The following is a 25,314-nucleotide window of genomic DNA, read 5'->3' as shown; positions in this document are numbered from 1 at the left end:
CCCCAAGAAGGACGTCAATGATAATAAGCGCACTAACATTGTCGGCTTCCTTCTGGGTGCAGCAGCAGCGACGAAGGAAAATTGCGACGGTGACTTTTCATCGCTGCAGAGTTGAATTTATTATTGCAATGCAAAATTTTGATTATCAGTGCCTTATTATTATAATGAAAGTATGTTTCTGCCAGAAATGTTGATTTCCAGGGTTGCTGCTATTTTTTTTTGAACCGAGTTTTTTTCAATTTGAATGCTGTAAGATGTCATGTTGATTATTGTATAATTTGAGTTGATCGAGGCTCAAATAATTATATTTCTCTTCTTGTATTTTGCGCGTCTATCGTACATTCCGGCATCTTTTTTGTGACTCAGATTCATTTTCTTTTTTTCGGTATGATTTGACATTGTAATATCTGATTTTGAATAAACAGTGTGATTTCGTCGAATTCTGGAAGCTAAACCCAGACAACGTCTAATTATACGGAATAAATATTCATATAAACAAGTCGGGCTTTTAGTCTAGAGGGCAGTCAATAATTAGATAGGTTCCGGGAAAAAGCTATTAGCTCGCCGGCCACTTCCAGACAAAATACAAAGACGGATGGGAGATGGAGACTCTGTCGTCATATCTTCTTTATCTCAACTGTCATTTTGTTCAAAAATAGTTGGGACCAACTACGTCACACGTAGCCGTAGACATAAATAATCATTTTGGCGGAATCCGCAATAAATCGAAACGCGACTTTTGATATAATTGGGAAATGAAATGTATTCGTCTATTTCGGATTGGCCAAAAATAGATCGCATAAGATTGATAAAAATAAGCATTGCATAGTGAAAAATACAGACATACAAAAGCAAACGAAAAAAATACGAAAAAGACACAACTCGATATTATTTACAAATCAAAAATATGGTGATCAAAACATATGTTGCACAGGAAATGTGCCACGAATAGTCGCCCAGACGGGGACAGCAGCGTTTGCACTTCAAGGGCAAAAATAGCTCGATTGGCACTTTCGGCAGGGTAGAGGCTGGTGTCAAATGAAACACGAGTAGACCACTCGTCTCTCAGACGGGTTTTTTCTTTCATAACATACACACAAGATACACATAAGATTCACGAGGCGAGAGTATACAATTGCAGGGCGCATTATATATATACGTACTGTGTACAATTCAATTCACATCATATCTGACTCATCAACTAATTTTTATATAACGACAGCCACATATGTTTCGTTCGTCCTTTTACACTTGCGCAAAAAAGTCTCCGAAGTCATATATCATCCGCCTTTAATTGATAGATCTGCACTGAAAGCTGCGTAGGGATTTCAAAGTCGTTTCACCGCACCAGCAACATCTTTAGATCAATCAAATGTCCGTCCGTCAGTTCAATGAATTCAAAAAAAAACTTAATGAAATAAAGAAAAACTTACCGGAAAATGAGGGTGGAATAATAAACACATTCGGGACGGAATCTCATCCATCCGGTCCGATTTGTTTTCCGGCTGCACTTTTACATTTTTAGTCAATTTAGTTTTCTGTCGGATTCAATCAACTGGGAGCTGTTCTAGGACGACATCTTGTAGGGAAAGATATTGTCCTGTGACTGTATTTTATCTTACACCCACTCGAGTCTATATATACCCTCTTGATAGTGCACCCTACATGTATATGTGGGTATGTATGGGCGTGTCGGAAACGGATGATGACCCTATTGGAAGTGACTGGTGCTGGTCGCATTCGACGCAGGAACGCGGACAATGACCCGTTCAACGACCTTTTTTCTATTTTTTCAAAGTGAAACAAATGAATGGCGCAGGAATATGAACCCGCAACATTGTCTTTTTTAGCTCGAATTTGCCCTCATTAACGCCATGGATTGACGTAACGTTAGCATCAACACATTTCTCATTAAAAATTGCTTGCGCCGTACTGCTCTAGAATTTAATTACAATTTTCTCTCGATATGATTAATTTCTCGGGGGGGTCAACCGAGTTCAAATACCCGCCAATTTGACCCTAGACACTTGTTCTATGAGGTTTCCATGGTGCGGTATACGCCAATCTTTTTTTCCTTTTTCCTTCTGGAATTCTCGGAAGAGATGTCGGAATGGCCTCTTGCGCGGTCTCAAAAAGCCTTAATGAGTTTCACATGGAATATTCTCCACACAGTTATAGCGCATATATTGTGGGTAAATAGGAAAGGCGATCTCTTCCGGCTCTTGACCTCTGCCCAGCACACCATAACATCATCAAAAATCTTTGTTTATTTCTAATGAAATCAGCGAGAGATTGTGTCTAAAATATAATGTACACGCAATAGTTTTGGGAGAGTTTATTCTAAATGGGCAGGCTCTTCGTCTGGTAAATTTCCATATTGGTCGCCGTCTAGAATGGCCCGGACGCGGTAAGTCAGCGATTGCCATTCACGCGTCCACCACCGGAAGAGTGGATCTTCTCTGACGACGTCTGGCGGTGGAATCAAACGAATGGGGACTGAACTGTAAAGTTTGATTACTAAAAAAAATGCCAGCAAGATTGCGCCAAAAAATGACGTCACTCTCAGGTGAGGTTCCATCATGGTAGCAGCGTCCACCAGTTTCCAATTCACTATTTCTCCAGTGGCTGCCATTCTGATAGCTAGCTTTTGTTAAAAAGAAAAAAATTTCCAAAGCTGAATGAATCAAATAACCCAGACACGCAATCTTATAATTAGCTTTACCTTGATTTATAATCAAATGAAATTGGGAACCATCTATCGGTTATGTCTCTTCGAGTCTACATTCGAAAACTGACTGATGCTACACAAAATGTTTCCCCCACAAACCTAAGACTAATTAATTTCTTGTCCAGGTGTTTTGGACATCCAAAGACGTTGACATGATAACGGCTGATTGAATACAGTTAGATGACCTGATCTCTATATGATTTCCTATCGTCACCTTATTCTAGTCACCAAAAACGTTGATGATGATCATCACCGTTTATAATTCACCTGTTGGTCTATCTGCTATAAAACGGGCGACCATTTCGCCATGTAATTCATTCCTTTTGTGATTGTCACCCAGTCCGGAAAAACAAAACTCACATTCATCGTAAAAAAAAACCTTTTTGTTCCTTTTATTTCTTTTGTCCGTTTGTGTGTTACGTGTATAGACGCTTGATCGATAGCTACCGAGGTTTAATATCTGCTCCTATTATTTGACGTTCACAGGAAATGAGTCAAATGTTTGGAGTACCGCCGACATCAATGTATCCCCAGCAGCAGCAGCCAGGACCAGGCTACTACGGCCAGCAAATGCACAGTCCGCTAGGAACATTAGCTGCTTACAAAGGTATTTAAACAATTACTATTTAAATTTTCTTTGTATTTTTGAATGATTATAAATGTCTCCCCCGACAGGTGATTTGATTTACCCGGTGTTCACCATCGGCTTCTTCTTGGTCGGAGTTGTGGTTGTCGTCAAAGTTCTCCTGTCGCTGGTCGCTTTACTGGGAGCCAAATTGTTTCACGGCTTCATCCCGCGCTCGATCGACGACTTGCTCACTGGCAACCGCAAACGTCGTTCCATCGACGAAGTGGACGACACTCCGCTCGATCAGGCCAAGTTGGATGGGCTCACCGCCGTCGTCATGGCCGCTCTCGATTCTCAACAGTGGTATGTTAAAAATAAATCCCCAAACTTAGGATTTTTATTTTTAGTTGGTCAAAAGTTTTGATTGGACGATTGTTTATTCGATTACAGTCAACAGAGAATGATCTGTGAATTGGGATCTTTCGTGCAGAAATACGATTCGGTTCACCTCATCGCCGGGTAATATTATACACACTCGAAAACATGATCAGATTTATGATTTGAAACCTGTTAAATAATTTATCGATTCGTTTTCGTAGACTGGCTGAGCGTTTGGTACCGGAGAATTACGTGGAACAGGTGAGAGCCTTCCAAAACACCGGCCAATGCGACGACTACAAATGTGGACAGTCTTCGTCAACCGTCGCCTCCACATCACCGGAAGTGAAGCCGGAAGCTAGTTCCTCCAAAGACGTCGAGAGTCTCTGAAAATCAATCATTTCGATATTTAAAAATTAATAATTAATAATAATTTAATTGAAATTTCATTTCGATGTAATAATCAACCCCTTTTAAAATTAAAAGAATGAATAACTGATATTTAAATATTCTTGGCTGTGTTGAATAAAAGAGTTTCTCTTGAGTATTCCGTGTATTTGAATTTAAAAGTTGACGCGCATTTCCAAAAGGACGGCCAAATGACATTGAAATGAAAGGCACTTTTTGTACAGCGTAGCGCATTGTTGGACCAGACGTATAAGCTAAATTTCAAGCCTAGTAGATTGTGTGAGTATTGAAATATAAATTTGAATCAATCAGAATTTAGAAAAATGAAAATGTTGACACTCATTATACGACGAGGAGGGTGGAATAAATGCGATGGCTCGATTTGAGTGGGGTATATAAGATTCTGTGTGCTGCAGCTGCCGCGGTTTTCACGCGTCTTATTCAGACCGTCATGAGATCCTCTTCTTCCTGAAGGTCGGAAATCCGTTGGTAGCGGACCTTGACGCGTGACAAGCAATGGCCGCACGTCTCTATCCACGGAGCGCACCTTAACGAAACAAAAACAACAATTTTAAAACAATTCATAATTTGGTTGAATGTATTCAAAAAGAAATTACAAAGCCTGGAGAATGATGGTGGTCACGTCCCGAACGACGGAACAATTGATCTTCAAGCAGCGAATACACGGCACGTAGCACCAAATGTGCTATAGTAATAATAAATGAGCGACGCGAGAAGAAATAATGACATTTTCTTATTCATACATGTTTGCTAAATATTTGTTCAAACAAAGAAACAAACGAAACACGGACGGGTTATATTAGATTGAACAGCAGCTTACTTGAAAGGCCAGACAGGCGAATTGCAAGCCCATGCAAAAGGCCAACAACGGAGCGAAGAGGAGCGTGACACTTTGGTAGCAGCAGTTTTTAGTCCCGCGGTAACACTAGATGGACGGACAAACATCATCGTGTTGGTTATTTATTAATTATTCAGCATCGCCAACAAAGACTTGCGTATCGACCCGTCGGACTTTGTTTTGTGGATGCAATTGATTTTTCTTGTAGTTTAATATTCCACGAAGGACTATTCTATACGGCTAAACATAGTAGCTACTTACTTTGTAGGAGCAATTCCAAATGCAGTCGTTACTCCTTATGGATTCAGGTTCACCGATGACGTCGCTCCATTGCACCTATAGGGGATGACGACGGCATGACAGATCAATCGGCTCATGATTAGTCGATGGCCTTTGACGCGTAAGAGACGTCAACAACAATCACGCGGAAATGCTGCTGGATCTCATCTATTCAGTTTCCGTTAATAATAATCATCAAAACATACTTGGAGGTGATTGTTGAGGTTGTTGGGATCGCGCTGGTCCATGTCGAAGCTGCTGCTATTCAAATGTCCTTCCATGGCCACAATCCGCGTTGTCCCGGCACTGACACTCATTTCTTCTCAAAAATTTTCCCGACGGCGGTGACAGCACACGTGAAATTGCGCAACTATTTCTGTCTCAACCTCCGTCCGCTTTCTCACCTGAAATGCGACTAAAAGACCCTGATGGTTTGATGTCGCTTACCAGTTTGAACGATATGTTTTACCTTTCAACTCGTCCGCATAGGACATTTTCCCTTTTAGTTTTGTGTCCTGGGAATATCCCAATGAGTCCAGCCCCTCTCATTTGTGTCAAAAACGGGAGGGACGAGGCTGCCATGGCAACGATAAACATCAACAAAACACACATACCCAGTACCCACACACCCAACAAGGGAAATGGATAAGTTTTTCTGGGTGTCTGGACCTTACGCGCTGAGTTTTATTAATGCGACGTTGGCGTGACCATCGACACTGTCGTATAGGACTCGCCCAACAAGAGAATAAGAACAAAAAGCACGAGGCTCCGCCGGATGGACCACCAGCAGCAAACATATCACGAATGAATTCAGTTGATGATGGCGACTATTTGCCGCAACTGATGGCCAGCATAATACAAAGAAAAGCGCTCGAATGGAGAATATTATAAAAATCAAGTTGATGAACTAAAAAATTACAAGTTGATTTCACAGATTTCTTTTTAAAATCCTGATGTGTTTATTAAATTAAATCTCAAGTCTAGAAACATATCGAATTAAAATCAATGAGGTATAAATAATAAGAAAAGGAGGACAATGTCTCCAACCGAAATAGCCTTTTGATAGCTTCTCTCAGTTGAACTGTTCGAAAATCGATCGAATCGATTCCAATTGAGCCAAAATTTGATCGAAATCCGTTTGGGGATCGACGACCGGACTTGCGGACGCCTCGCGTTTTTCACGCGTCTTCTCGTCGGATTTGCTGGATGAGCTGCGGTCGGCCAGGATGGAAACGACTGGAACCGGAGACGCGTTCACCGCCAGTGGCCCGTTCAAAAGGAAATGGTGTTTGGCGTGGACCAAGAATGCTATCACCTTTAATATGACCACAATTGCAGTGATGAAGAAGCCCGTCTTGAAGATGGCCGGCAGCAAATCCGCTTTGGTGGCCCACAAATCTCCCAGAGGAGTGTGCTGGCCCATGCCCAAGTAATTAGCCCCGGTCAGAGCGTCCGGAACCCGGAATCCAAGTCCTTCAAATTATAATGGCAAATTTAAAACAAAATCATTCTTAGAAATGAAAATAATGAAATGAAATACTGACCTTTATTGAATCCGGCGTTGAAGTAAAAGTTGGGAACTTCCGCTGGACCTTGTGGAAAGACGACACCGGGCTGGACAGGTTCAGGGGGTCCGTAAGCTCCAGCTACGACAGGGTTCCGGCTTTGATAGTATCCAATATTCATGTTCGGGTTGGGATAAGCTTCCACCACAATGTTCTGTTGTCCTCCTCCATTCATTGATTGGCGTTCCGGCATTGTAGAGGCTGGATTCCGGAAAAAGGATTCGGGGACGGAGACTCCGGCATTCATGGACTGGCCGCCGTTCGGTGACTGCTGTTGAGAAGATCCACCATTCGATGGGAAGTTGACGGTCGTCCGCTGATCGGCCGCAAAAGCAATGGCGGGCAGAATGAACAATATCCAAAAATGTGTCATTTTGAAAAAAGCTAAAACTTATTTTCTTTCCGGAGTCTGAATAATCAATGAAAAATACAAATAAAATATTAATGAATGAATTAATTTTGCAGTTGAATGGAATGGTTTCCAGGAGAGCAGTTCCTACCTGTGTAGGAGACAAGTGAGAAATGTTGATTCAAGCTCCAACAGTTGATCCATTTTTATAGCAAAAACCTCGTCATGAATCAACAGCTCCAGTCGTTCTGGAATCGATTTTTGTCTCCCTGATGACTTTGAAAAAAGTATGTTAATTGGTCTATAGGTGTTTTTCTTTTACCTTTCTTTTATTATGTGTGACCTGTCCTTGCAGAATCTATGGTGATGATGACCTGTTGTGACCCAGTGAACTTGGTCTCCCTTGATCAACATAACGGACGTAAATAATTGTTCATCCGAATTGCTTTTGCATCTAACGGAACAAGATAGCTTGATCGATACGAAAAGTCTTTAATCGTTTTAAATTTAATTTTAGTTGAATCTTTTATGATCAATAATTCAAAGGATGAACGGAATCATTAATTAGCCTTATAGAGAAATCTTTCGTAGGATATCTTGGTCATTCTAAATTCATTCGATCCGCTATCTAATAATTAAGTTGACTGCCTTTTTCGAAAGAAAAAAAGCGCGTGACGAAGAACATGACTCTCGAACTTGAATAATTTCCAAAGGCCTCGAGGAGGTGGCTTTGATCTGAAATGAGAACAAAGGCGTCGTGTTGACTTTGTTCTCGGGTCGGTTATTCGTCGTGAACAAACACCACGCATTGCAAATAAGGTCTCTTTTGAAACATCTACATCTTGTCCGACATGAAAATGTTTAGCAAATAAAAAATGATGATTGAGGATGGCAGCAGGAACGAAAAACGTGCCGTGAAACAACTTCTTTTGACGGCGGTGAAAGAATAACAAGCATCCATCAAATGCTGTGTGCCGCATTTTTGGTGCTCAACGGCACTTCTGGAAAAAAGGTTGGAAAATCTCCAATGAATGGCGGGGGATTTGCTTCGGATTCCATTTTCAGCCGGTCCAAATGTATAGAGCCGTTGAATGGGGTAGCAGTAATGGCAAATAGGTCTATTCAGGGAGTTTTACGATGCAAAAGGAAGCCAAGAGGAAGTCTACAATCTCAAGCTCACTCCGCCGTGTAACAAGATCGATAATATTATATGCAAGTGGTGAAAATCGAGTTGATCGAAGTCTGGCAACGTTTTCGAGACGAAAGTTGGAGACGAAAGTCTAGCAGACGGAGACTCAGCTTTTGGGACAGTCGATTAGCGTATGAAGAAGAAAAGGGCCTTGGCTTAGAACAAGCTATATAATATTTCATCCATCAATTTACCCTTTTTGTGGCTAACTACATGGGCTAGTGTGCATTAAAACGCAAATAGTGAACATGTCGGAAGACACGAAATTGTTCACTATCGCCGAAGAGGGCTGTTTACGAGTGAGTTCGTATATACGGCGAATTGTATATCACAGATCACTTAACGTATTATTGGTCTTCTCCTCCAATGGACCAAGAGAAACAGAAATCAAAGTTGTTGTGTTAGATATAGCATCTGGGACTGTCCTGCATGATACAAAGTTGAGCCTTGCTCAATCAAATTCGACAGGGTCAGGGTTGCATGGAGAAAATGTTGTTTTTGATGATGAAATACTTGACACTGAGATTGATGGAATTGGTCTCCCCACATTCAAAGGTAATAAAATATATCACCATTCACAGTAAGAAATGGCTAATAGATTATTTATTTATTCCCAGATCCTCTCAAATGCCTTTCAATTGCTGAACGGGGAACACTGATAGTTGCCCACCATGGCTTCCTGGGAGTTCGTAAAGATTTTGGACGAGCTCTTTTGCTGGAATCCATACTTCGGCCTCCTGTGATGAGCGAAGAAGATATTGTCCATGTAGAACTGCCCCATAATGAGGTAAAAGCTTATATCTCTTTTGTTGATGGAATCATGGGTTGATCACACCTTTTGTTTGGCAGGCAATGCTGCTACGAGAATGTCTTCAAACCATGGATCTGGGGCAGACAGATCCAGAACTAGGCAACATGCAGACTCAAGTCATTACCCTACTCACTAAGCATATGAAACAGTATCTCTTTTCTGTTTCCAAAGGGTCTAGAATGTCTTCCAATGTGAGTTAATTTGTGGTTTGAACACAATAATTTTATAGGTTTCTTTTCCTCTAATCCAACCCATTTTTTTTTCTCTTCAAAGTGGTGCATAGTTAATTTGGAGCTGCCGTTGAAGACTTTGAAGGCAGTCTGCACCCACGCAGTGCTCGAGTTGAAGAAGAACAATAGAAGCATCCCTGCTCTTCCAATTGCTTCTTCAATCGTAGTCCGCTTAGCTACGCTCCAGCAGCAACCTATTCAACAACCGCTACCTCAACCCTCCTCCGCATCCTCTTCTGCTGTAGTCAAGGAAGATATAGCTCCCTTTTACCACTCGGCCAGCAGTACCAGCAACAATAACAACAGCAGCAACAGCTTCACTGGCAACAATGCATGGGAGCTGAGTTCTTGCCCTGCTCTGCATCCGATGACTAGCGAGGCGGCGAGACGCGAAACTTTTGCCAGCTGGCCTCACATGAACTACAAGTGGGCTCTGCCATCTCAGATGGCGGAAGCAGGCTTTTACCACCAGCCAAACACACCAGAGAGTGATCGGGCCGTTTGCTTTCTCTGCAATGTATGTCTTATTTGCTGGGAGCCATCTGACGAGCCGTGGTCTGAGCACGAACGCCACGCAGCTACATGTCCTTTAGTCAAAGGTGACTATACATCCAACGTCCCAGTGGATGTCTCTATGGCGACACAGCCGGCCGTTCAACAGGATTCAGTCCCTTCTGAGACTATCGCTTGCATCTCGACCACCACTTGTCCCGATCTCTTTGCCACATCCACGGCAGGTGGTCTTGTAGTACTTTGGAACATCAGTGGCACTCTGAAGGTAGTATTGTTTATACTATTATCGTCCTATATAAAATTTAATGTTCGATTTTTCATCTTTGCAGCGTGAAGTATCGATCAATACTGGTCATACAAGTCAACTTTGTCCAGTTCGAGTTACTGCTCTAAGCGTGGTATCAGGATCGTTTTCAAATGGCCATCAGCCAATTCGGTGCTCATTGGTTGTTGGGGCGAAGCTCGGAGATCAATTGGAGCCTTTCCTAGTCGTTTACGACGTCACGTGGACCAGAGCTTATCAGGACGACCAACCAGAACCTGGCCCGTCCACGCCAACCGCCGGTTCATCTGGATCGACCATTAAGAAAGGCGGAACTACCAAGAAAGTTCTTCCTGCCACTCACGTCCTGAACCCGAACAGCGGCGGGTAAGATCCTTCCCTTCTTCTTCTGCTCCCATTAAACATGCGAATACTGATTCTACTGGTTATTTATTTGTTATGGTAATCAGGCTCGTATCCGCGGGCTCCAATGCGGAATCCAGTGCCAATCCTGGTTTGTTCTTTTCCTTTGGGGACGACGACGAGGAAATGTATACTATATCATCAACAATGGACGCCAATGAGAAACTAGGCAAAGCCACAGGTATGAAAAAAAAAACTGAATTAAAGACATTGGTCATTCTATACTTATCACGTATTTTTTTATTCGTTTTTCAAGCAGGTCTTCTGAATAAACTGATGCACAACATGGGCTCGCCATTTACTAACACAGTAATGCCCCAATTGATGATGGGCGAGAAGATTATGACGACCCATGCTAACACCAGTTCAATATCAGTAGTGGCGCCACCCCCACCTCCCTTCGCTTTGTCGCCCAAGGTCTCGGATCAGCCGGAAGTCACTCTGAACCAGCGGACTCTGATTAATTTGAAGGAGTGCGGGATAGACGGTGAACTGGATGTGGTCTTCTTGATCCCGACGTGGGACGCTGGGCACTTGATTGCCATCCTGTCTCCTCCGGACAAATCGGAGCTGTCTAGAAACACGGAAAATGTTGCAACAGAGAAAGCCAGTTCTCATATACTGCTTTTCAAATTGAACGTCGGCGAAGCTGGATTAGTTGAGCGGCCTGTCTGCCAACTCAAAGTAGCTGCAGCCGACGAGCCTCGTTGCGTCGTGATGCTGCCCTCCGGTGACCGCAACGACGACTCGGAATGGTCCGCAGAAGAAGAAGCCGCAATGCGTGGACCAATGAGAGCTGTCGTGGTGACGAAAGATGGCCGTCTCAGACTACTGTTGATGGATCCCAACGGCTCCACCCCTCAGCTGACTTGGCTTGACATGGAGTCCGTTTCGCCGCACAAGTTCCTGGACGCCACCTACTGCAGCAGCGTGGAACGAGTTTGCGCAACCACCGATAAAGGCGATTTGGTTTTTTTCAAAATCATAACGCATGCGGGAGCGGCTGGATTTAGTCGACTCCATCCTTCCGGCAAGTCGGGAATGAGGAAAGGCAAGGAGCCTTCACCGACGAAGTTGTTGATCCATCAGCCGCTGACTTCTGAAACACTTCAGTCGCTGTACGAGTTGACTCTGGCCGAGAAGCTACCGCAAGCATGCCAACTGACGATCACGGCCGCTTCGTGCTGGATGGAACAAGCCGTGACGCAGCGCCAACGTCGCCAGCCGCAACCTTGGCTTTTACAGCCCGGCAGCTCCACCACCCCCAACAATACTGGGAGTGAAGACGGCCTCCAAATGGCTAGACTTTTCAAGCTACAGCAGGATAAATTCAGCTGGGACGAGCATTTCTTTGAAATGAGTCTACCGCCCGGCGTTTCCGTTTCCCACGTCCATCTGCGCTTCGTTCTGGCTCCTTCTTGCTCAGTTGCTCCAGAAATTCAAGTAATTCAATTGATCTAAATGAATTTACTTGTTCATTTTTAACCCATTGTTTCTATTCTTAGGTGTCTCTTCTGGAACAGCGAAGCCGTAGCTTGCAGTGGGGTCGTAGTTCGCTTAACGCCAATCCCACGGAAGAGGTGGATAATCTCATCAATTTCAACATGGGCCAGCCGTCGCCGCGTTTCACTTCCTCGGCATCCAATACTGAATCCGCCTCCAATCCGATCCTGACGCAGGAGTACCTGGATGCTCACGACGCCGTTTTGCTGTGCGGCCCCTTCAAGCTGAACCAATTTTTAGACGCCTCCGGCCAAGTTGCCACGTTGACGCTCAATAGCCATCAATTGCTGCAATCTACAGCCAGAAATTTTTTAATCCACTTGAAGTACATCCCGTCCGTGGCTCACGTGAGTGTTACCACCTCAATGCGTAACTTAGGTTACCGTTAACTGATAATTTCTTTTAAACCATGCAGCCCAATTCTTTGAGCCTTCTGAACATCCCTCGACCGATGACCAATCCGTGCGGTCGTCGCACCATTCAAACTAAAGGCTGTGATTGGATTCAAGAGGTTGCCATTTCGGTCCAGCGTTCGAAGCCAACGTCCATCCCACACGAAAGGTTCGAAAAATCAGTAGAGGCGGAAATAAAAAAAAAAAAAAAAAATCAGCGAATTAAATAAACTTCGTTTCTTTTTGTTGCAGAGCACATCGATGTGCATTACTAGCGTCGTCCAATTTCACCGGCCAGCTTCTGGAATTTGGTTTCAGATCTATTATGCGCCGAGAGCACATCATGGTTCTTGGCATCCTTAATTGGAAGACTGCCGCTCATTATGGAGCTCCTCCAGGTGAAATAAAATATTGATTGGCATGTTTTTCATTGAATTTTATTTATTAATTGGCATTTCATCTTCAAGGAGTTGCCTGTTTGACGACTGGTGACGTGGCTGGCCACGTTATTGAAATATTCAACCAATTGAAGAGCTTATTGGACCGATTTGTGATCCACGGCAACCGGACTACGGCTCAACAAGTGGTCCAACTCCTTTCCTCATCTCACGAGTTGGGAATATGCCTGTCGGAAGAGGAAGTGGCCGTCATCACCAAGCAGATGATGCACTGTCTCCTTCAGCAATTGGGATCGTTGCAGAACTGCGCTTCTCCCAGCGTCGTTCATTGGTTTTTGGTCCTCTTGTCGCGCGTCTACCTTCGCAGCCAAACTGAAGTTGCTGGACCAGTGTGGGCCGTCTTGACTAGAATCATTGCCGAGTTGCACCGGCGAAGGGAGCCACTCCAGCAGTTGCTTCAGAGCCGTTACGGCTTCTACGGCCGTCCATTCGAGACGGAGCTGATGTTCAGTTTGACTGAAGATCACCAACAGCAACAGTCGTCAGCCTCGTCCTCTAAACCCGTCCGGAGTAATATAGCGGCGAGTTTTGCTGCCCTCAATCAACTCGTCAACCCATCCAGCACTTGTGACAAAGACAAAAGTTACAACTACCTGGACGTACTCTCTCTCAAGCGTTCTTGTGATTTGGTGGACGTCGAGCCGCTGCCCTTCACTCTCGTCTCGGCTAGCGATGGCGTCCGACTCGAAAAATCCGACACGGGCAGTGCTCAGTTCACGGCGGTTGCTCTTAATGGCCTAGTGGAAGCATCTAAGCTGGTGTCTCACAAAGATGTATGTTTAACTTTAACTGAATCTTCGTCTCGTAGGTTCCCTCTTTATTAATTTCACATCTATTTTCGTTTATTTTCTCTAGACGCATGCAACTAGTCATCGTTGGCAACACTTGTTGGCCATCAATCCTCCCCTGGTCATAGTAATGGAACGGCTTCATTCGGGTGGCAGGAAATTTGTCGTCCTCGACTTCGGCGCCCCCATTTTGCTGACTGATGTTTACATCCCGGCGTGTCCTGATTGGGTCTCCATCACCGTCGACGTCTGGAATCGGTTGGAGCGGAATCAGAACGACACTGATTTGGTTCGTTTAGCCGTCAGCAGTGACATCAACCGCCGACCGATCGTCTTGCACGACCTGCAACCTCCGCTTGTTTGTCGCTTTCTGCGCTTGACAATTACTGGCCGACAAGGACTGAGTGCCTCTAGTTGCAAAACCTCCATAGGCTCCTTTTACGGTCACTCGCTCATATTGCCCAACGATCTGGTTGTTCCAGCCATGCAAGCTGAGGGCATCCCCATTCTAGATCGAGAGGAAATTATGGTGAGTGTTGTGGGCTTTCGTCTTCTATTTTTTTTTTTTTGCGACATCATTTGAATCCATTTTATCAAAAATAGGAGAACATTGCAACGTTGGAAGTGCTGTCAGATCACAGTCAGTGCCACTACAATTTGGCCGGAGACCGGCTGCGAAGTCTTTTGCGACCGTTGCTGACCAATTGGCATAAAGACGCATCGGGATCATCAACTCATCACATCGACCACTACTTGCAATCGCAAGTCAATGCCGGCCAAACTGGTAACGGAGACGCAAACGAAGACGCGAAAATTGTTGAGGCTTATGAGGTATAAAAATGTTTCTTCCTGGGCTGTGTTAGGTTATAAAAATTTAACTTTATCGATATTTTTCAGGAGTGTTTAAAATTACAACGCCAGCAAAATTTGCTGTGGAGCGCTTTACGACGGCTGCGTCGATGTCTGGTTGAAATGGACAAGAAACAAGACGGATCGGCAAATGAGGAGGAGTCTGTCGCCATCAGTCAGGCGTCGTCGCACAAACTCCACTACATCGCCCAGAGTTTGGTCAACGTTCTCCTGGCGTCATCTGCTCTGAAAAAACAGATCAAGATCGAACGCAAAACAGCCGAGCAGCTGTTCCAACATCTTTACGTCACTTCGGGTCCGGCGTCCCAGCTCTCTACTGCCGCTCTACTCTCCCAGTCAGACGACACTTACCGCTGGATGCCAAATTTTCTTGCTGACATGTTGCGCAAGACATTGTCCTCGGATCCCTCAACTTCTCTGATCCCTAAGGACAGGTATGTTATCTTTTGTCAGTCTGAACGTCAGAACAAAGTTTACAGTTTTCACTTTGTCCGCTCCTAGGGTTTTTGTGACGCTTCTGTTCATGGGATTCAAGGCGATTCAACTTTCTTCGGGTATTCACCTGCTCGACCCAATCCTGGCTGTTTTGAACGAACAGCTCTCTGTCTTGGAAAATCGGAATAACAGCAGTCCATTCGCCCTCTCTCATTTGGACTTGCCCTTTGTCAACTGGCTTCTATTGTTCTGCTGCTGCTGCCTTGATAGGACAGCCTCGGCAACTACGAAAGAGACGAAAACCCGAGATCAGCGCTGGGATTTTATGCAGGGCGAGTCCCTATTGTCCCGAGACGGAGCAACTGCTGGCGAGCCCAAAAATGCCGGCGGTTCGGCCGCCTCGCGCATCTACAGGCGCAAATTGCAGAAGAAACTCATGCAGCAACCGCATTATGGTGTTTCCTGGCCCAGCGGTGGCGTCCTTAGTGGAAGCAACAAAGCCAAATTCATCTTGGCCCACTCCAAGCAAAAGGGTAAGACAATTTAGCGCAAACACAGAACGGACGTCTCACGATCGATTTTCCCCCTTTCGATTCTTTGTCTTTAGGAGGAGGATTTGCTATGGATTCCGGAGTCCAAATGAGGAGAACAGCTATGATGGACGATGAAATGGATTCGAACGGTCCCGACGATAAGGACGGAGGGAATGGCAGTCGAACTATGCCGTCATCGTGTGGGCAACCAATCTGTTCGTCTAGCGGAGCTGCACGAGTAGCCAAGAACCTCATTTCCTTCCTTTTGGTGATTGGCGCTTCCGGTGCGCACGAGGAAACGTTTTTATTGACTTGCAAAGTCCTTGCTCGACTTATTGGCGCCTCGCAGAACGGTCTGCGTTTGGGACACATTGCCGACGAGGAGCAGCTGACGACACTTTTGCGTATGGCGGCCTCTGCCAACGGCCAACCCACTCAGTTGTGGCTCAATCACGCCATTTATTGCCTACTGATTGATTATCTACGAGCCACATCTTCTAACAAATCCAATATGATAGCCAGCGGGGATTCCGGCGGAGCCTCAAAAAGTTGCTCCGTTAATTCCATGTTCACTCACGGTGCCACCGGATCCAGATATGATGATATACTCCGATCGGTCGGCTCGGAGCCAGAAGCTGGCAGCAGCGGAATAAATGGCGCTGGAAGTAGCCCAAGCTCCCACATGAATAGCACTGAAAGCAGCAGCAGTAAAACCTTGTCCTTTTTCAAGTCCAAAATGAAAATGGGTCAAGTCTCGAAGAAACTACCACCTATGACTGTTCCTCCCGAGCTGCTGGCCTACGAGCAAGCCAAATTGGCAGCCGAATCGTTGAAGGTGGATCAGCACGTCGACGATTTATTAGAACTCTTTGAGAATCCCAATTCGGAGTCTGTTCCACCCGTTTTGAAGAAAGCCTGGCCATCCATTTCGAGGTATGATTTGTAGTTTTTAGACGAAGGGTTATTGTTCTGGAGCATAATTTTATCATTTTTTTTTACAGTGTGATGAAAAACCTGGCGGAATGCAAGAGCAGCCTTTCAGCTAGTGGCTACGGTGCCACCACTGGAATTCTGAGCGCAGAGGAAGCCACGTCGTCGGGAGTCTGGGATCTGCGAGACGAGTCGCGCAGTGATGGTCCGTGGAAACACAAGACCGACATCCTTAGTGACGCCTTTTTCGAGGCTGTTTTGCAGGGACTAACCTCCTCATTTCACGACAACAAGAGGCGTCCGCTGCCAGAAGAAATTCCGGGCGATCCCATTACTGCACCGGCTCAGCCAGATCAAAAACTCCTCTCATCCGCTTTCAATAACTTGTTCAGCTCAGCCAGTTACCTGAGAATCAAGACGGACGTAATCGCTTCTCTGAAGTTATGGGTTCTCCTCAACAGCGAGAACTACGGTTCGTCGCTGGATTCTGACGGAGGAGCCTCTTCTTCCGTCACGAAAAATAGCGGAGACTCGTCAGCCATTCTGCTGAATCCCGAAGCCATTCGCGGAGTATTGGAAGTCTTGGCGAAAATTCCCGTCTTGGACGTGGGCGATTGGACGGCTGTTTTGCGGAGCCTCACTTGGTTGTCTAGTCCCCGTTGGCTTTTAACCGAACCTGACCAACAGCAACACCAGATGGAAAGTGAATCTTCACATTCTGAAGAGTTGGCGGATCAAATGTGTGCCGGAACGGTCATCCGCAGTCCATACTTGACGGCGATCCTCTACAATTTCATCAGCGGACAAGGATTGGTACCCTACTCTCTGGGTGACAAGCAACTGGTTGGTCCTTCGATCGTGTCAACTTTGGGAGACGTTTTGTCGTGCCTGAAAGTTTGGTGCAATACGGCGTTGGTCGGCAGTGTATTGGGCTGTCAATTGCGCAATTCTCTTTTTGAATTGTTCCTCGAACTTGCCGTCCCTCCTCATGGTCCCATCTTTCGCGGAATCGGTCCGCTGGATGCCCAAATTTGCTTCTTGGAGTCTCTTCTCAAACTCGGCGTTCAAGGGCTAGATGAATCCTTGTCCATCCGAGTCATTCAAGCTGTTGGTAAGGATTGATTTTTCTCACATTTTAAAGATAGAGTAAATGTTAATTCTAATTTCTTTTTCCGTCACAGTGAGCCTTAGTCAAATGTTTTTGAGCCGCTCCGGAGGTTTGTCGTGTATCGACAGCAGCAGCCAACTCTCTGAAGATGATCGGATCTGTTTCAGTGGATTGCACGCCACTTCAGCACTTAGTGGACCGCTGGGCGGGGGTTCAAGCGGCAATAACACTGGGCGACCGTCAGCCATCACTCCTTCGGTCCTGTTGACACTCAGTCTTCAGCTGGCCATCCGGTTGGTAACGAATGCCGAATACGGGCCGTCGCTGAACGTGGCCGACAGCCTCCTCTCTACACGGTCAGTGATGGACGAATTGCTGGACGCCGCCAACTATTGTCAGGCCTCCTCGTTCGCCTCGAGTTTAGGCGCGACTGCCCTAGGCGACTTTGACGTCGCATTCAGTCATTTGCATACAGTGGCCGATTTCACCCTGGAACTTCTTCACCAAATCTCCATCAAGACTTCCAACGTCAGACTATTGTTTTATCGGATCATCGAGTACATCAAACCAGGTGTGGCCACGTCGGTGTTCTCCAGTCAAGGATGCAGCGATCTCTCTGAACCTTTGCTCATCTTCGTCCTCTACGTTCTAAGAACGAAAGAAAATGTCAGCATTTTCCACGAAGTCGATGGATTTAAGGTTAAACAAAAAAATTTGATTTTTGATTTTGTTTAACAGGGTAATTTTGATTTTGGATTTTTGTTTAAATCGCAGGAAGTCTGTCTGGCCTTATCCCGGACACCAATCCAGCTCTTCAACTCACACAGCCGCTTGGTTAGTAATGTATTATCGTACGTGAGTCAGACCACGGTCGCCAACGGCCAAGGAGCGAATCGCCCGCGATTAAACTCACGCCAGGCGCGTAGTGGAGCCGGATCGATATTTCCGGGCGCTACTTCGTCATCTGCTGCCAACGCTGGAATGCTCCAAAACAGCTTCGTTGATGCTGCATCGTTGCCTCTGGCCGTCTTCCGACGGAGTTGTCTCCGATTAGACGATGACGATGATTACGGTCTTCTTAATTTGGCGCCGTTGTCGACTATTAGTTGTAGCCACCCAAGTGCCCAACCGGCCGATGTTCTGCTTCAGCCAAATCCGCCACATCGCAGAGCACGCAGCCCGTCATGGTCGCACCATTTTTATCCAGCCGAGCAATTTATCGAGCTGACCATTACTTTACCTTGCCCGGTTCTCGTCAAAGAGATTCAACTTCATCCTCATTTGACATCACTAGCAAGTAAGTTGTGTCTCTAGGGAGAATTGTATTTTGTATCTCTGGACTAACTCATGTTTTAACATTTTTTCCCCGTAGCGTGCCCTTCTGCCGTGGGAGTGGAAATGTCTCCGGAAGGGAGTAGCCAACTCTATCCTGTCGGAGCCGTTTTGTCCGCCACTGGGCTGACGACAATTGCATTCAAATTGGAATCGCCTCAAGTCGCTGCTTTGGTTTTGTTGCGTCTATACAAACCTCGCGACTCCTCCAACATCGGCCTCGCTCAAATCCGAATCCTCGGCAGCTTGGCTCTACCTAGTTCGGAGCAGTCAGCTTCCGGCCCGATGGCCGGTCAACACCAACCTGGATTGACGTGGCTATGCGTTTTACATCATTGCCTATCAGTGGCCGAAAAATCGGACAATTCTGATCTAATGGGATCCCTTCGCCAGACAGCTGGTAGCCTGGAACGTCCTGGTATGGTGGAGCGGTGTTGCGGCCTTTTGAATGCTCACTTCACTTCGCCAAAAGCTGGCATCTTGGAAGACGTGGTCCAAATGGCATCGGATATTTTGCTTCACCTTGGTCGGCACTCGAGCGCTCTGGCGCATCAGTTCATTCGATTGCAGCTTCAAGAGTCGCCACGTTTGCTTCTCGGCTGTACACCTCCTGTTGCCAACGTTCTTTACGAGCTGTGCAGCGCAGAGAATGAAAGCATAGCAACATTCGCCACTCCACCTGGAGGATCTGGACAAGCTTTGCTTTTCCAGTGGCTTCATCGAGCCGCCGACCAGGGTTCATTGTCACAGGCTGTGTCAACTTCTATGGTGCACTGTGCCTCTGCCGTCCTTTGGCACAGTCCCTGTGCCATGGAGAAGATTGTCAACTACGATTTCGCCAAGTAATTGATTTTTTTTTTTTAATATAAGCCTAATCAAATTAGGATTTTCTTAAAATTGACATGTTATTTTAGAGCCCTTTTCGAGTGGACCAAAAAGATCCACAGCATGGAGCTGAAAATTGCCGTTGATTTCGCGCTTTGTTCCGTCTGTCGTCATTACCCTAACGTTTTTACGTCGTTGCTCTCTTCTATTACCACCGCGGAGTCGTCGTCGTCATCTTCTAGTATCACTTCAACTACTCTCAACTCTATTCTTCAGTCCAAATCCTTGATGGAGACATTGGGTAGAGCAGCTCAGTCTGAGTTGGCGCTCGAAAAACTTTTCCGATCCGGTTTACTTGATCTTGTTTCGCAGACCATCAGCGGTAAGTTCCAATTTAAAAAATTTTGCAAACCTACAACTTTTTCATTTTTATATGTTTTTTTTTTCTTTCTAATCCCACCTTCCCCTCCTTTAGAATACTGTCAATGCGTTTTGAAACGCCATGAGATAGTTGCAGCTGATTTGACTGAACGAGTGGCAGTGGCGTTTGAATTCTGGACCCTACTGTGCGAAGAATGGGGCTCTGGGGTCAGTCGAGACGTTCTAGCCGCTTATCTATTCGACAAGTCTTTGTTGGAGATGTTGCTGCAGGCACTTTGCAGTAACAGTTCCGGTGATTGCCAATCCAATCGGCTACAGACGAGTCGGATAGAAGACGCAGCTGTGGCCTTTTTCCGCCAATTTTGCTGGGCCCATCGTGAAAACTCGCGCCGTTTCGCCGAAATCCTACTCAGCGTCCTTCAACCTGTTGGTGCGTGAGCTCGTTGTTTTTATCCCTTCATTGATGATTTAATAACGTCTCTTTTTGCTGTTTCAGGTTCCTCTTCGAAGCTGTTGACGGGATTCACTCGACGTCTTTTACTCCAGTTGTTGCTCGAACCAGAGAAGATTTTCGTGTATGTAACGTCAGCTTCCGGCCAGGTCGGTCTTCCCGTCAGTGCCAGTTCGCTTTCATCCATGACAATCGCCGAACCTCGCCATCCGGCTTTCAACCACGGCAAGAAACACAAATTGCTCTACATCAGCGCCGAAACCACTTGTTCAGACTTCATAAGACTTTTGACAGGTAATTATTTTTTCTGTTTGAAATCAATTTTTATTGAATAATATTCAAAACTATTTTTTTTCTCTCTCTCGAGTAGATAGCATGAGTGTGCCCGTCTTAAACGACATGAAATCTTCTCTTAATCTTACCAACAAACGATCATCGACCGTTGATCGTCTATTGGCATCGTCCGATCTTGACAAGAAAGCGAAGCTATCGGCCCTGGATTCGGAAGACCAACAGAGACGTGCTCTGTCGCAAATCCTTCAAAACCAACATTATTTGGCTCTTTTCGATCATCCTAATGTGCCTCTGTCTGGCAACTGGACGCTGTCGCAAGCGCTCAGCCACCAACGTCTAGAGAATCCAACCTCGAGGGGAGCTCTATGCCTCCGTCTGAACACGGATCTGGATTCGGTAAATTCTTCACCGACTCCAGCAACTCCAATGGATCAACCCACCCAGCCGTTGACAACGCTCCTGGAGGAATTCGCCGCCCTTGGAGGTCTGGCCGTTCTGTCCAAACACTTGCCCATGCTGCTGTGCGCCTCGACATCTACCACATCGTCGGTTGCCTTCGAAAGTGTTACCTTGTCCGTAAAAGGCGGAAGCGGGAGCGTAGCTCAGGTGTCGCAACCATCGATGACCAATCCGGGCACCTCTCATTTATCCAATCACGTCAACGGTGTAACGTCCGAGACCATCGACTCTTGGGTCAAACTTGACGGTGGCTCAGACGATATGGATGAGGAAATGGATGAGATCCTGATGCCATCTGGCTACTTCCCACCTCCCACTCCACAGTACATGAACGCCAAACGGAGCAAGAGCGCCGGTCAGTCATTGCCCACTACCTGCGCCCTCCCACTTCATAGTTTGGCGGCGTTCAGCCTTTTCTTGAGCATGCCTCTTTACACGGAGGCTGTCCTGCAAGATCGACGAAGAGCTCAGATGCTTCTCCGGTTAGCCCTTGGAGTTTCCGATGACGGCCAAGGAGGTAACAGTCGTCGTAAAAATACTTTTAATATTTAATTATGTAATAATGTATTGAATTCATCTTTTGAGCAAAGATTAATTTAATTGTTGTCGTTTTACAGGCAACATATTGAACTCGTCCGATGCGGCGCTCTTCCCCGTTCTACCGTTTGTCCTTTTGCAGCAGGTGCTCGATAAGCATCCGCTAGATAGTGAAAAAGGAGCCGTCATCCGACAGCAAGCAGTTGACATGGGTGTCTTGCAGCTTTTATTGGCTTGCTTGGCCGTTTTCACTCAACAGGTCACATCGGCAAATGTCGCAATTCCATGTAAGTAGAACAACAATCGTCAGTAATTAGGAATTGTATTTGTTTTATTTGCTGAATTCCTTATTTTTGGTTTTTAGCTTTGAACGTGCAGTTTGTTGTGGGCACTCCTAATGGATGCAGCGCGCCAGCCAAGAACGAATCGATCGGCAATGCGTCGGATGCCAATCAAGCGGCAGCTACCCAAACTGGTTCCATCCTGAGTGCCGTGACATCGCAATCCCAATTGCAACAGCAGCAGCAGCAGTACTGGGCAAAAGGAACTGGCTTTGGCACAGGATCGACGGCACAAACGTGGGACCTTGACGGCGCCATGCAGCGCCAAAGGCAACAAGAGGAGCAAGCTACCTGCTTACTGCATACGCTGGCTGCTTATGTTCATCCTAGTTGCCCGCCCATCGCTTTAACTCAACCAGGATTCACAGGATCTCCTGTTCTACCGACGGAACTCCTTAACATTGTTTTGGCGTCACATTTAGTAGCTGCTATTTGCTCTTATCTCCGCAATGATTCCGGTAATTTGTTTAACTAAGAATTCTTTAGTTCGTATCATAACTGAATTATTTTTTCTTTTATTTATAGTGATGGACATGGCTCGGCACGTGCCACTCTACAAGGCCGTCCTATTGCTTCTTCGCTCTATCGCGGCTTGCCCGAAACTAGTGCCTCTCTTATTACCTTCGTCTTCAGGGAACAACAAGGGCAGTTCGTCGACATCCGGAAGTAGCCAGTCTATCCATGCTCTTTTGCGGAAGTTGAAGAATTACGTCTCTAGCTACACGGCGCGTTTGGCGTAAGTTATATTCCAATAAGATGGAAATAATCATCGTAAATTTCACAACTCTTTTCAATTCCGCTCGACAGTTCCGTTCAAAACCGAACAGCCAGCACTCAAGAAGATTCCGATTCGGAGGAAGGCATCGCCGATTTATCCAAAGACATTTGTGAAACTTGGGCTATTGTAAAGGTATAGCTAATGAATGAATGAAACTTAACACACATGGTCAGTTGTAATAATTACGTATCTATCTTTACTTGCTACAGGGAGTCGTATTAGACCATTCTGGTGGTGACGAAATTGATGGCCAAGATAGTAAAATGTCGGATCAAGCCAAGTCATCCAACGGCCGATCTTTTCTTTCCACTGAGTTTATTCACAACCGATCGCCGGAAAAGCTTTATTGCGATGTGATGCAGCCGTCCCAATTCGGTAACATTTAAGAGTCATTCACAAATGTCGTTTCATACTGAAGCTTTACATTCTTTGTCTTATAGATTCATACGAACTGCTAGTCGAGAGCCCCGATACTGTCATGGGGAGCCGATTTACAGTCGCATATCATTTTGAAAACGCAGTCAAAGCAGCCGGAGAACGTTGTCATCCGAATCGCATGAAACGGCTGGCGCAAGAAGTTGCCACCCTGACGACTTCACTACCGCTTTCTCTCAGTTCGTCCGTCTTTGTACGATGCGATACGGATCGACTGGATATTATGAAGGTACGCTTTTTTTCGTTGTCCCGTAACGCCTGCAAATCAAATGAATCTTGAATCTCTTGAATCTCTTGAATCTCTTGAATCTCTTGAATCTCTTGAATCTTGAATCTCTTGAATCTTGAATCTCTTGAATCTTACAGGTTTTGATTACCGGACCGTGTGACACGCCTTACGGGAATGGTTGTTTTGAATTCGACGTCTATTTCCCACCGGACTATCCTCAGTCACCAATGCAAGTGCATTTGGCCACAACCGGTCGGCACACAGTTCGTTTCAATCCTAACCTTTACAACGATGGAAAAGTTTGCCTCTCGGTGCTCAACACCTGGCACGGCCGACCGGAAGAGAAATGGAATCCACACACATCAAGTCTCCTTCAAGTCCTTGTGTCTATCCAATCATTGATTCTCGTTTCGGAGCCCTACTTTAACGAGCCTGGTTATGAGAGATCACGTGGAACCCCGTCAGGAAATCAGAATTCGCGTGACTATGACGTCAATATCCGACAGGCCACCGTCAAGTGGGCTATGCTGGAGCAGATTCGCAATCCGGCTCCGTGCTTTAAACAGGTTTGTCTTATTAGTTTTTTTTTTACTGTTTTTCTATTGGCGGTTATCAATTCGGTTTTCTTTTAGGTGACTCATGCTCATTTTTGGCTCAAACGTCAAGAAATTGAAAAGCAGTGCGAAGAATGGATCGCCGAAATGGAAAAACAGGTGGAAAATGATCCTAACGGGTCAAGAGCCGTCGCAGTTGGTCTGACTGCCCTGAAGGTAGGCCTTATTTTTTTAATGTGATTATACACAGTGTGTTATTTTAAATGTTTTCACTTCTATTTTATTTCAACAGCGTCACTATAGTCAGCTGAAGGAAGAGTTAGGTCGATTAAGCCCTCCACCTTGTATGGCAAATGTTTCTCAACCGGAAATACAAGCCATGGAAGAGGACGAAAATGAAGAAGAGAAACCACTGAAAACTTCGCCGCTGCCCAGTGAAGAATTCGCCATCGCCTACTCGGAAGGCGAAGAAGAGGAGGAAGACGAAGAAGAAGAAGAAGTTGAAGAGGAGGAGGAAGAAGAGGATGAAGACGATGACGAGGAAGATGAAATATCGAGCCAGTTATTAAATGCGGGTAAAGAAGAAGAAGCGGAAGGTGAAGTTGGCAACGACCTGGATGAATTGAAAGAAATCATGTTCTCCAATGTTGACTCTGACGTGCCACTTTCGTGGAAAGAAGACCTGGAAGACAGCGAGACCGAAATGGACAATTTCGTCTCGCAGTTCACCATATGATTTAAAGAGTTTTTTTTTTTTTCTATGGTTCTGAAAAGTTTTGAACAAACTTAATCCAGGGCACACCCTTTGCACACCTTTCGTCTATCAGAATAACTGTTGAGTATGTTTATTTGAAATTGAATTTTTCGTTTGTCTGAGGTTACCGAGATTTTTTTAAAACCATTTTAAGACTTCCTCTCCTTCATTTGATGAACATTTTTGTCTTTTTTTTTTTTCAAGCTCGCCTACCCATTTGGAGCCCTGATTTCTATTACCATATGGAGAAAACTAATATGTATCTATCAAGTGTTTAATGGCTGTCACTTTGTGAAATAAAAAAATCATGCAAAAGTTAAACCCCTTTCCCATCCCAGCAGTATCTACCAATATGCTGAAAGATC

General features: G+C 45.5%; 4 protein-coding genes and 1 long non-coding RNA gene across 6 annotated transcripts; 2 read left to right on the top strand and 3 right to left on the bottom strand.

Annotated features, from left to right (window-relative positions):
- Positions 1-745: 745 nt before the first annotated feature.
- LOC124190427 lies at positions 746-1,623 on the bottom strand. Its single transcript, XR_006872972.1, has 2 exons — positions 1,434-1,623; positions 746-1,357 (listed from the first exon to the last, which is right to left on the bottom strand). It is a non-coding gene; the product is annotated as an uncharacterized LOC124190427 (long non-coding RNA).
- Positions 1,624-3,025: 1,402 nt separating this feature from the next.
- On the top strand, positions 3,026-4,221 carry LOC124190425. The gene is made up of 5 exons (XM_046583051.1): positions 3,026-3,095; positions 3,215-3,335; positions 3,404-3,659; positions 3,747-3,815; positions 3,896-4,221. Exons 2-5 carry the CDS (start codon positions 3,218-3,220, stop codon positions 4,062-4,064), a joined length of 612 nt encoding a protein of 203 aa, XP_046439007.1. The 5' UTR covers positions 3,026-3,095; positions 3,215-3,217; the 3' UTR covers positions 4,065-4,221.
- On the bottom strand, positions 4,213-5,676 carry LOC124190426 (caveolin-3-like). The gene is made up of 5 exons (XM_046583052.1): positions 5,427-5,676; positions 5,203-5,277; positions 4,924-5,028; positions 4,700-4,788; positions 4,213-4,629 (listed from the first exon to the last, which is right to left on the bottom strand). Exons 1-5 carry the CDS (start codon positions 5,535-5,537, stop codon positions 4,524-4,526), a joined length of 486 nt encoding a protein of 161 aa, XP_046439008.1. The 5' UTR covers positions 5,538-5,676; the 3' UTR covers positions 4,213-4,523.
- A 479-nt stretch (positions 5,677-6,155) lies between these two features.
- Positions 6,156-7,327, bottom strand: LOC124190424. The gene is made up of 3 exons (XM_046583050.1): positions 7,286-7,327; positions 6,765-7,194; positions 6,156-6,693 (listed from the first exon to the last, which is right to left on the bottom strand). The coding sequence occupies exons 2-3, from the start codon at positions 7,156-7,158 to the stop codon at positions 6,293-6,295; spliced, it is 795 nt and encodes a 264-aa protein (XP_046439006.1). The 5' UTR covers positions 7,159-7,194; positions 7,286-7,327; the 3' UTR covers positions 6,156-6,292.
- A 1,080-nt stretch (positions 7,328-8,407) lies between these two features.
- LOC124190423 (baculoviral IAP repeat-containing protein 6-like) lies at positions 8,408-25,270 on the top strand. Of its 2 annotated transcripts, none has more exons than XM_046583049.1 (33): positions 8,408-8,878; positions 8,941-9,110; positions 9,173-9,325; positions 9,408-10,142; positions 10,207-10,526; positions 10,610-10,743; positions 10,822-12,005; positions 12,068-12,412; positions 12,481-12,626; positions 12,710-12,855; positions 12,925-13,688; positions 13,771-14,232; positions 14,307-14,534; positions 14,601-15,007; positions 15,075-15,541; positions 15,616-16,474; positions 16,543-17,582; positions 17,653-18,278; positions 18,354-18,876; positions 18,952-19,753; positions 19,826-20,118; positions 20,212-20,547; positions 20,614-20,862; positions 20,939-21,838; positions 21,939-22,145; positions 22,223-22,657; positions 22,725-22,935; positions 23,007-23,109; positions 23,187-23,352; positions 23,418-23,641; positions 23,779-24,207; positions 24,274-24,411; positions 24,488-25,270. In XM_046583049.1, exons 1-33 carry the CDS (start codon positions 8,572-8,574, stop codon positions 24,929-24,931), a joined length of 13,953 nt encoding a protein of 4,650 aa, XP_046439005.1. In that variant the 5' UTR covers positions 8,408-8,571; the 3' UTR covers positions 24,932-25,270. The 2 variants fall into 2 exon arrangements, with proteins under 2 accessions (XP_046439005.1, XP_046439004.1); XM_046583048.1 differs by having other exon boundaries at positions 10,819-12,005.
- Positions 25,271-25,314: the final 44 nt, after the last annotated feature.

Source organism: Daphnia pulex, chromosome 3, assembly GCF_021134715.1.
Source record: "Daphnia pulex isolate KAP4 chromosome 3, ASM2113471v1".
Classification (NCBI taxonomy): domain Eukaryota; kingdom Metazoa; phylum Arthropoda; class Branchiopoda; order Diplostraca; family Daphniidae; genus Daphnia; species Daphnia pulex.
The sequence above is the reverse complement of the archived record's forward strand: the minus strand, read 5'-3'. Positions and strand labels throughout refer to the sequence as shown.

What these genes read in the sequence shown, in the direction of transcription:
- LOC124190425 (XM_046583051.1), top strand. Translation starts at nt 3,218, where the DNA reads ATGAGTCAAATGTTTGGAGTACCGCCGACATCAATGTATCCCCAGCAG. An exon ending in AACATTAGCTGCTTACAAAG is followed by an intron (nt 3,336 to 3,403) that starts GTATTTAAACAA and finishes CTCCCCCGACAG; the next exon opens with GTGATTTGATTTACCCGGTG. An exon ending in GCTCTCGATTCTCAACAGTG is followed by an intron (nt 3,660 to 3,746) that starts GTATGTTAAAAA and finishes ATTCGATTACAG; the next exon opens with TCAACAGAGAATGATCTGTG.
- LOC124190426 (XM_046583052.1), bottom strand. Translation starts at nt 5,537, where the DNA reads ATGAGTGTCAGTGCCGGGACAACGCGGATTGTGGCCATGGAAGGACAT. An exon ending in ACCTCAACAATCACCTCCAA is followed by an intron (nt 5,278 to 5,426) that starts GTATGTTTTGAT and finishes CATCCCCTATAG; the next exon opens with GTGCAATGGAGCGACGTCAT. An exon ending in TTTGGAATTGCTCCTACAAA is followed by an intron (nt 5,029 to 5,202) that starts GTAAGTAGCTAC and finishes CCGTCCATCTAG; the next exon opens with TGTTACCGCGGGACTAAAAA.
- LOC124190424 (XM_046583050.1), bottom strand. Translation starts at nt 7,158, where the DNA reads ATGACACATTTTTGGATATTGTTCATTCTGCCCGCCATTGCTTTTGCG. An exon ending in CAACGCCGGATTCAATAAAG is followed by an intron (nt 6,694 to 6,764) that starts GTCAGTATTTCA and finishes TATAATTTGAAG; the next exon opens with GACTTGGATTCCGGGTTCCG.
- LOC124190423 (XM_046583048.1), top strand. Translation starts at nt 8,572, where the DNA reads ATGTCGGAAGACACGAAATTGTTCACTATCGCCGAAGAGGGCTGTTTA. An exon ending in GGCCCACTCCAAGCAAAAGG is followed by an intron (nt 15,542 to 15,615) that starts GTAAGACAATTT and finishes CTTTGTCTTTAG; the next exon opens with GAGGAGGATTTGCTATGGAT. An exon ending in AGCTACACGGCGCGTTTGGC is followed by an intron (nt 22,936 to 23,006) that starts GTAAGTTATATT and finishes TCCGCTCGACAG; the next exon opens with TTCCGTTCAAAACCGAACAG.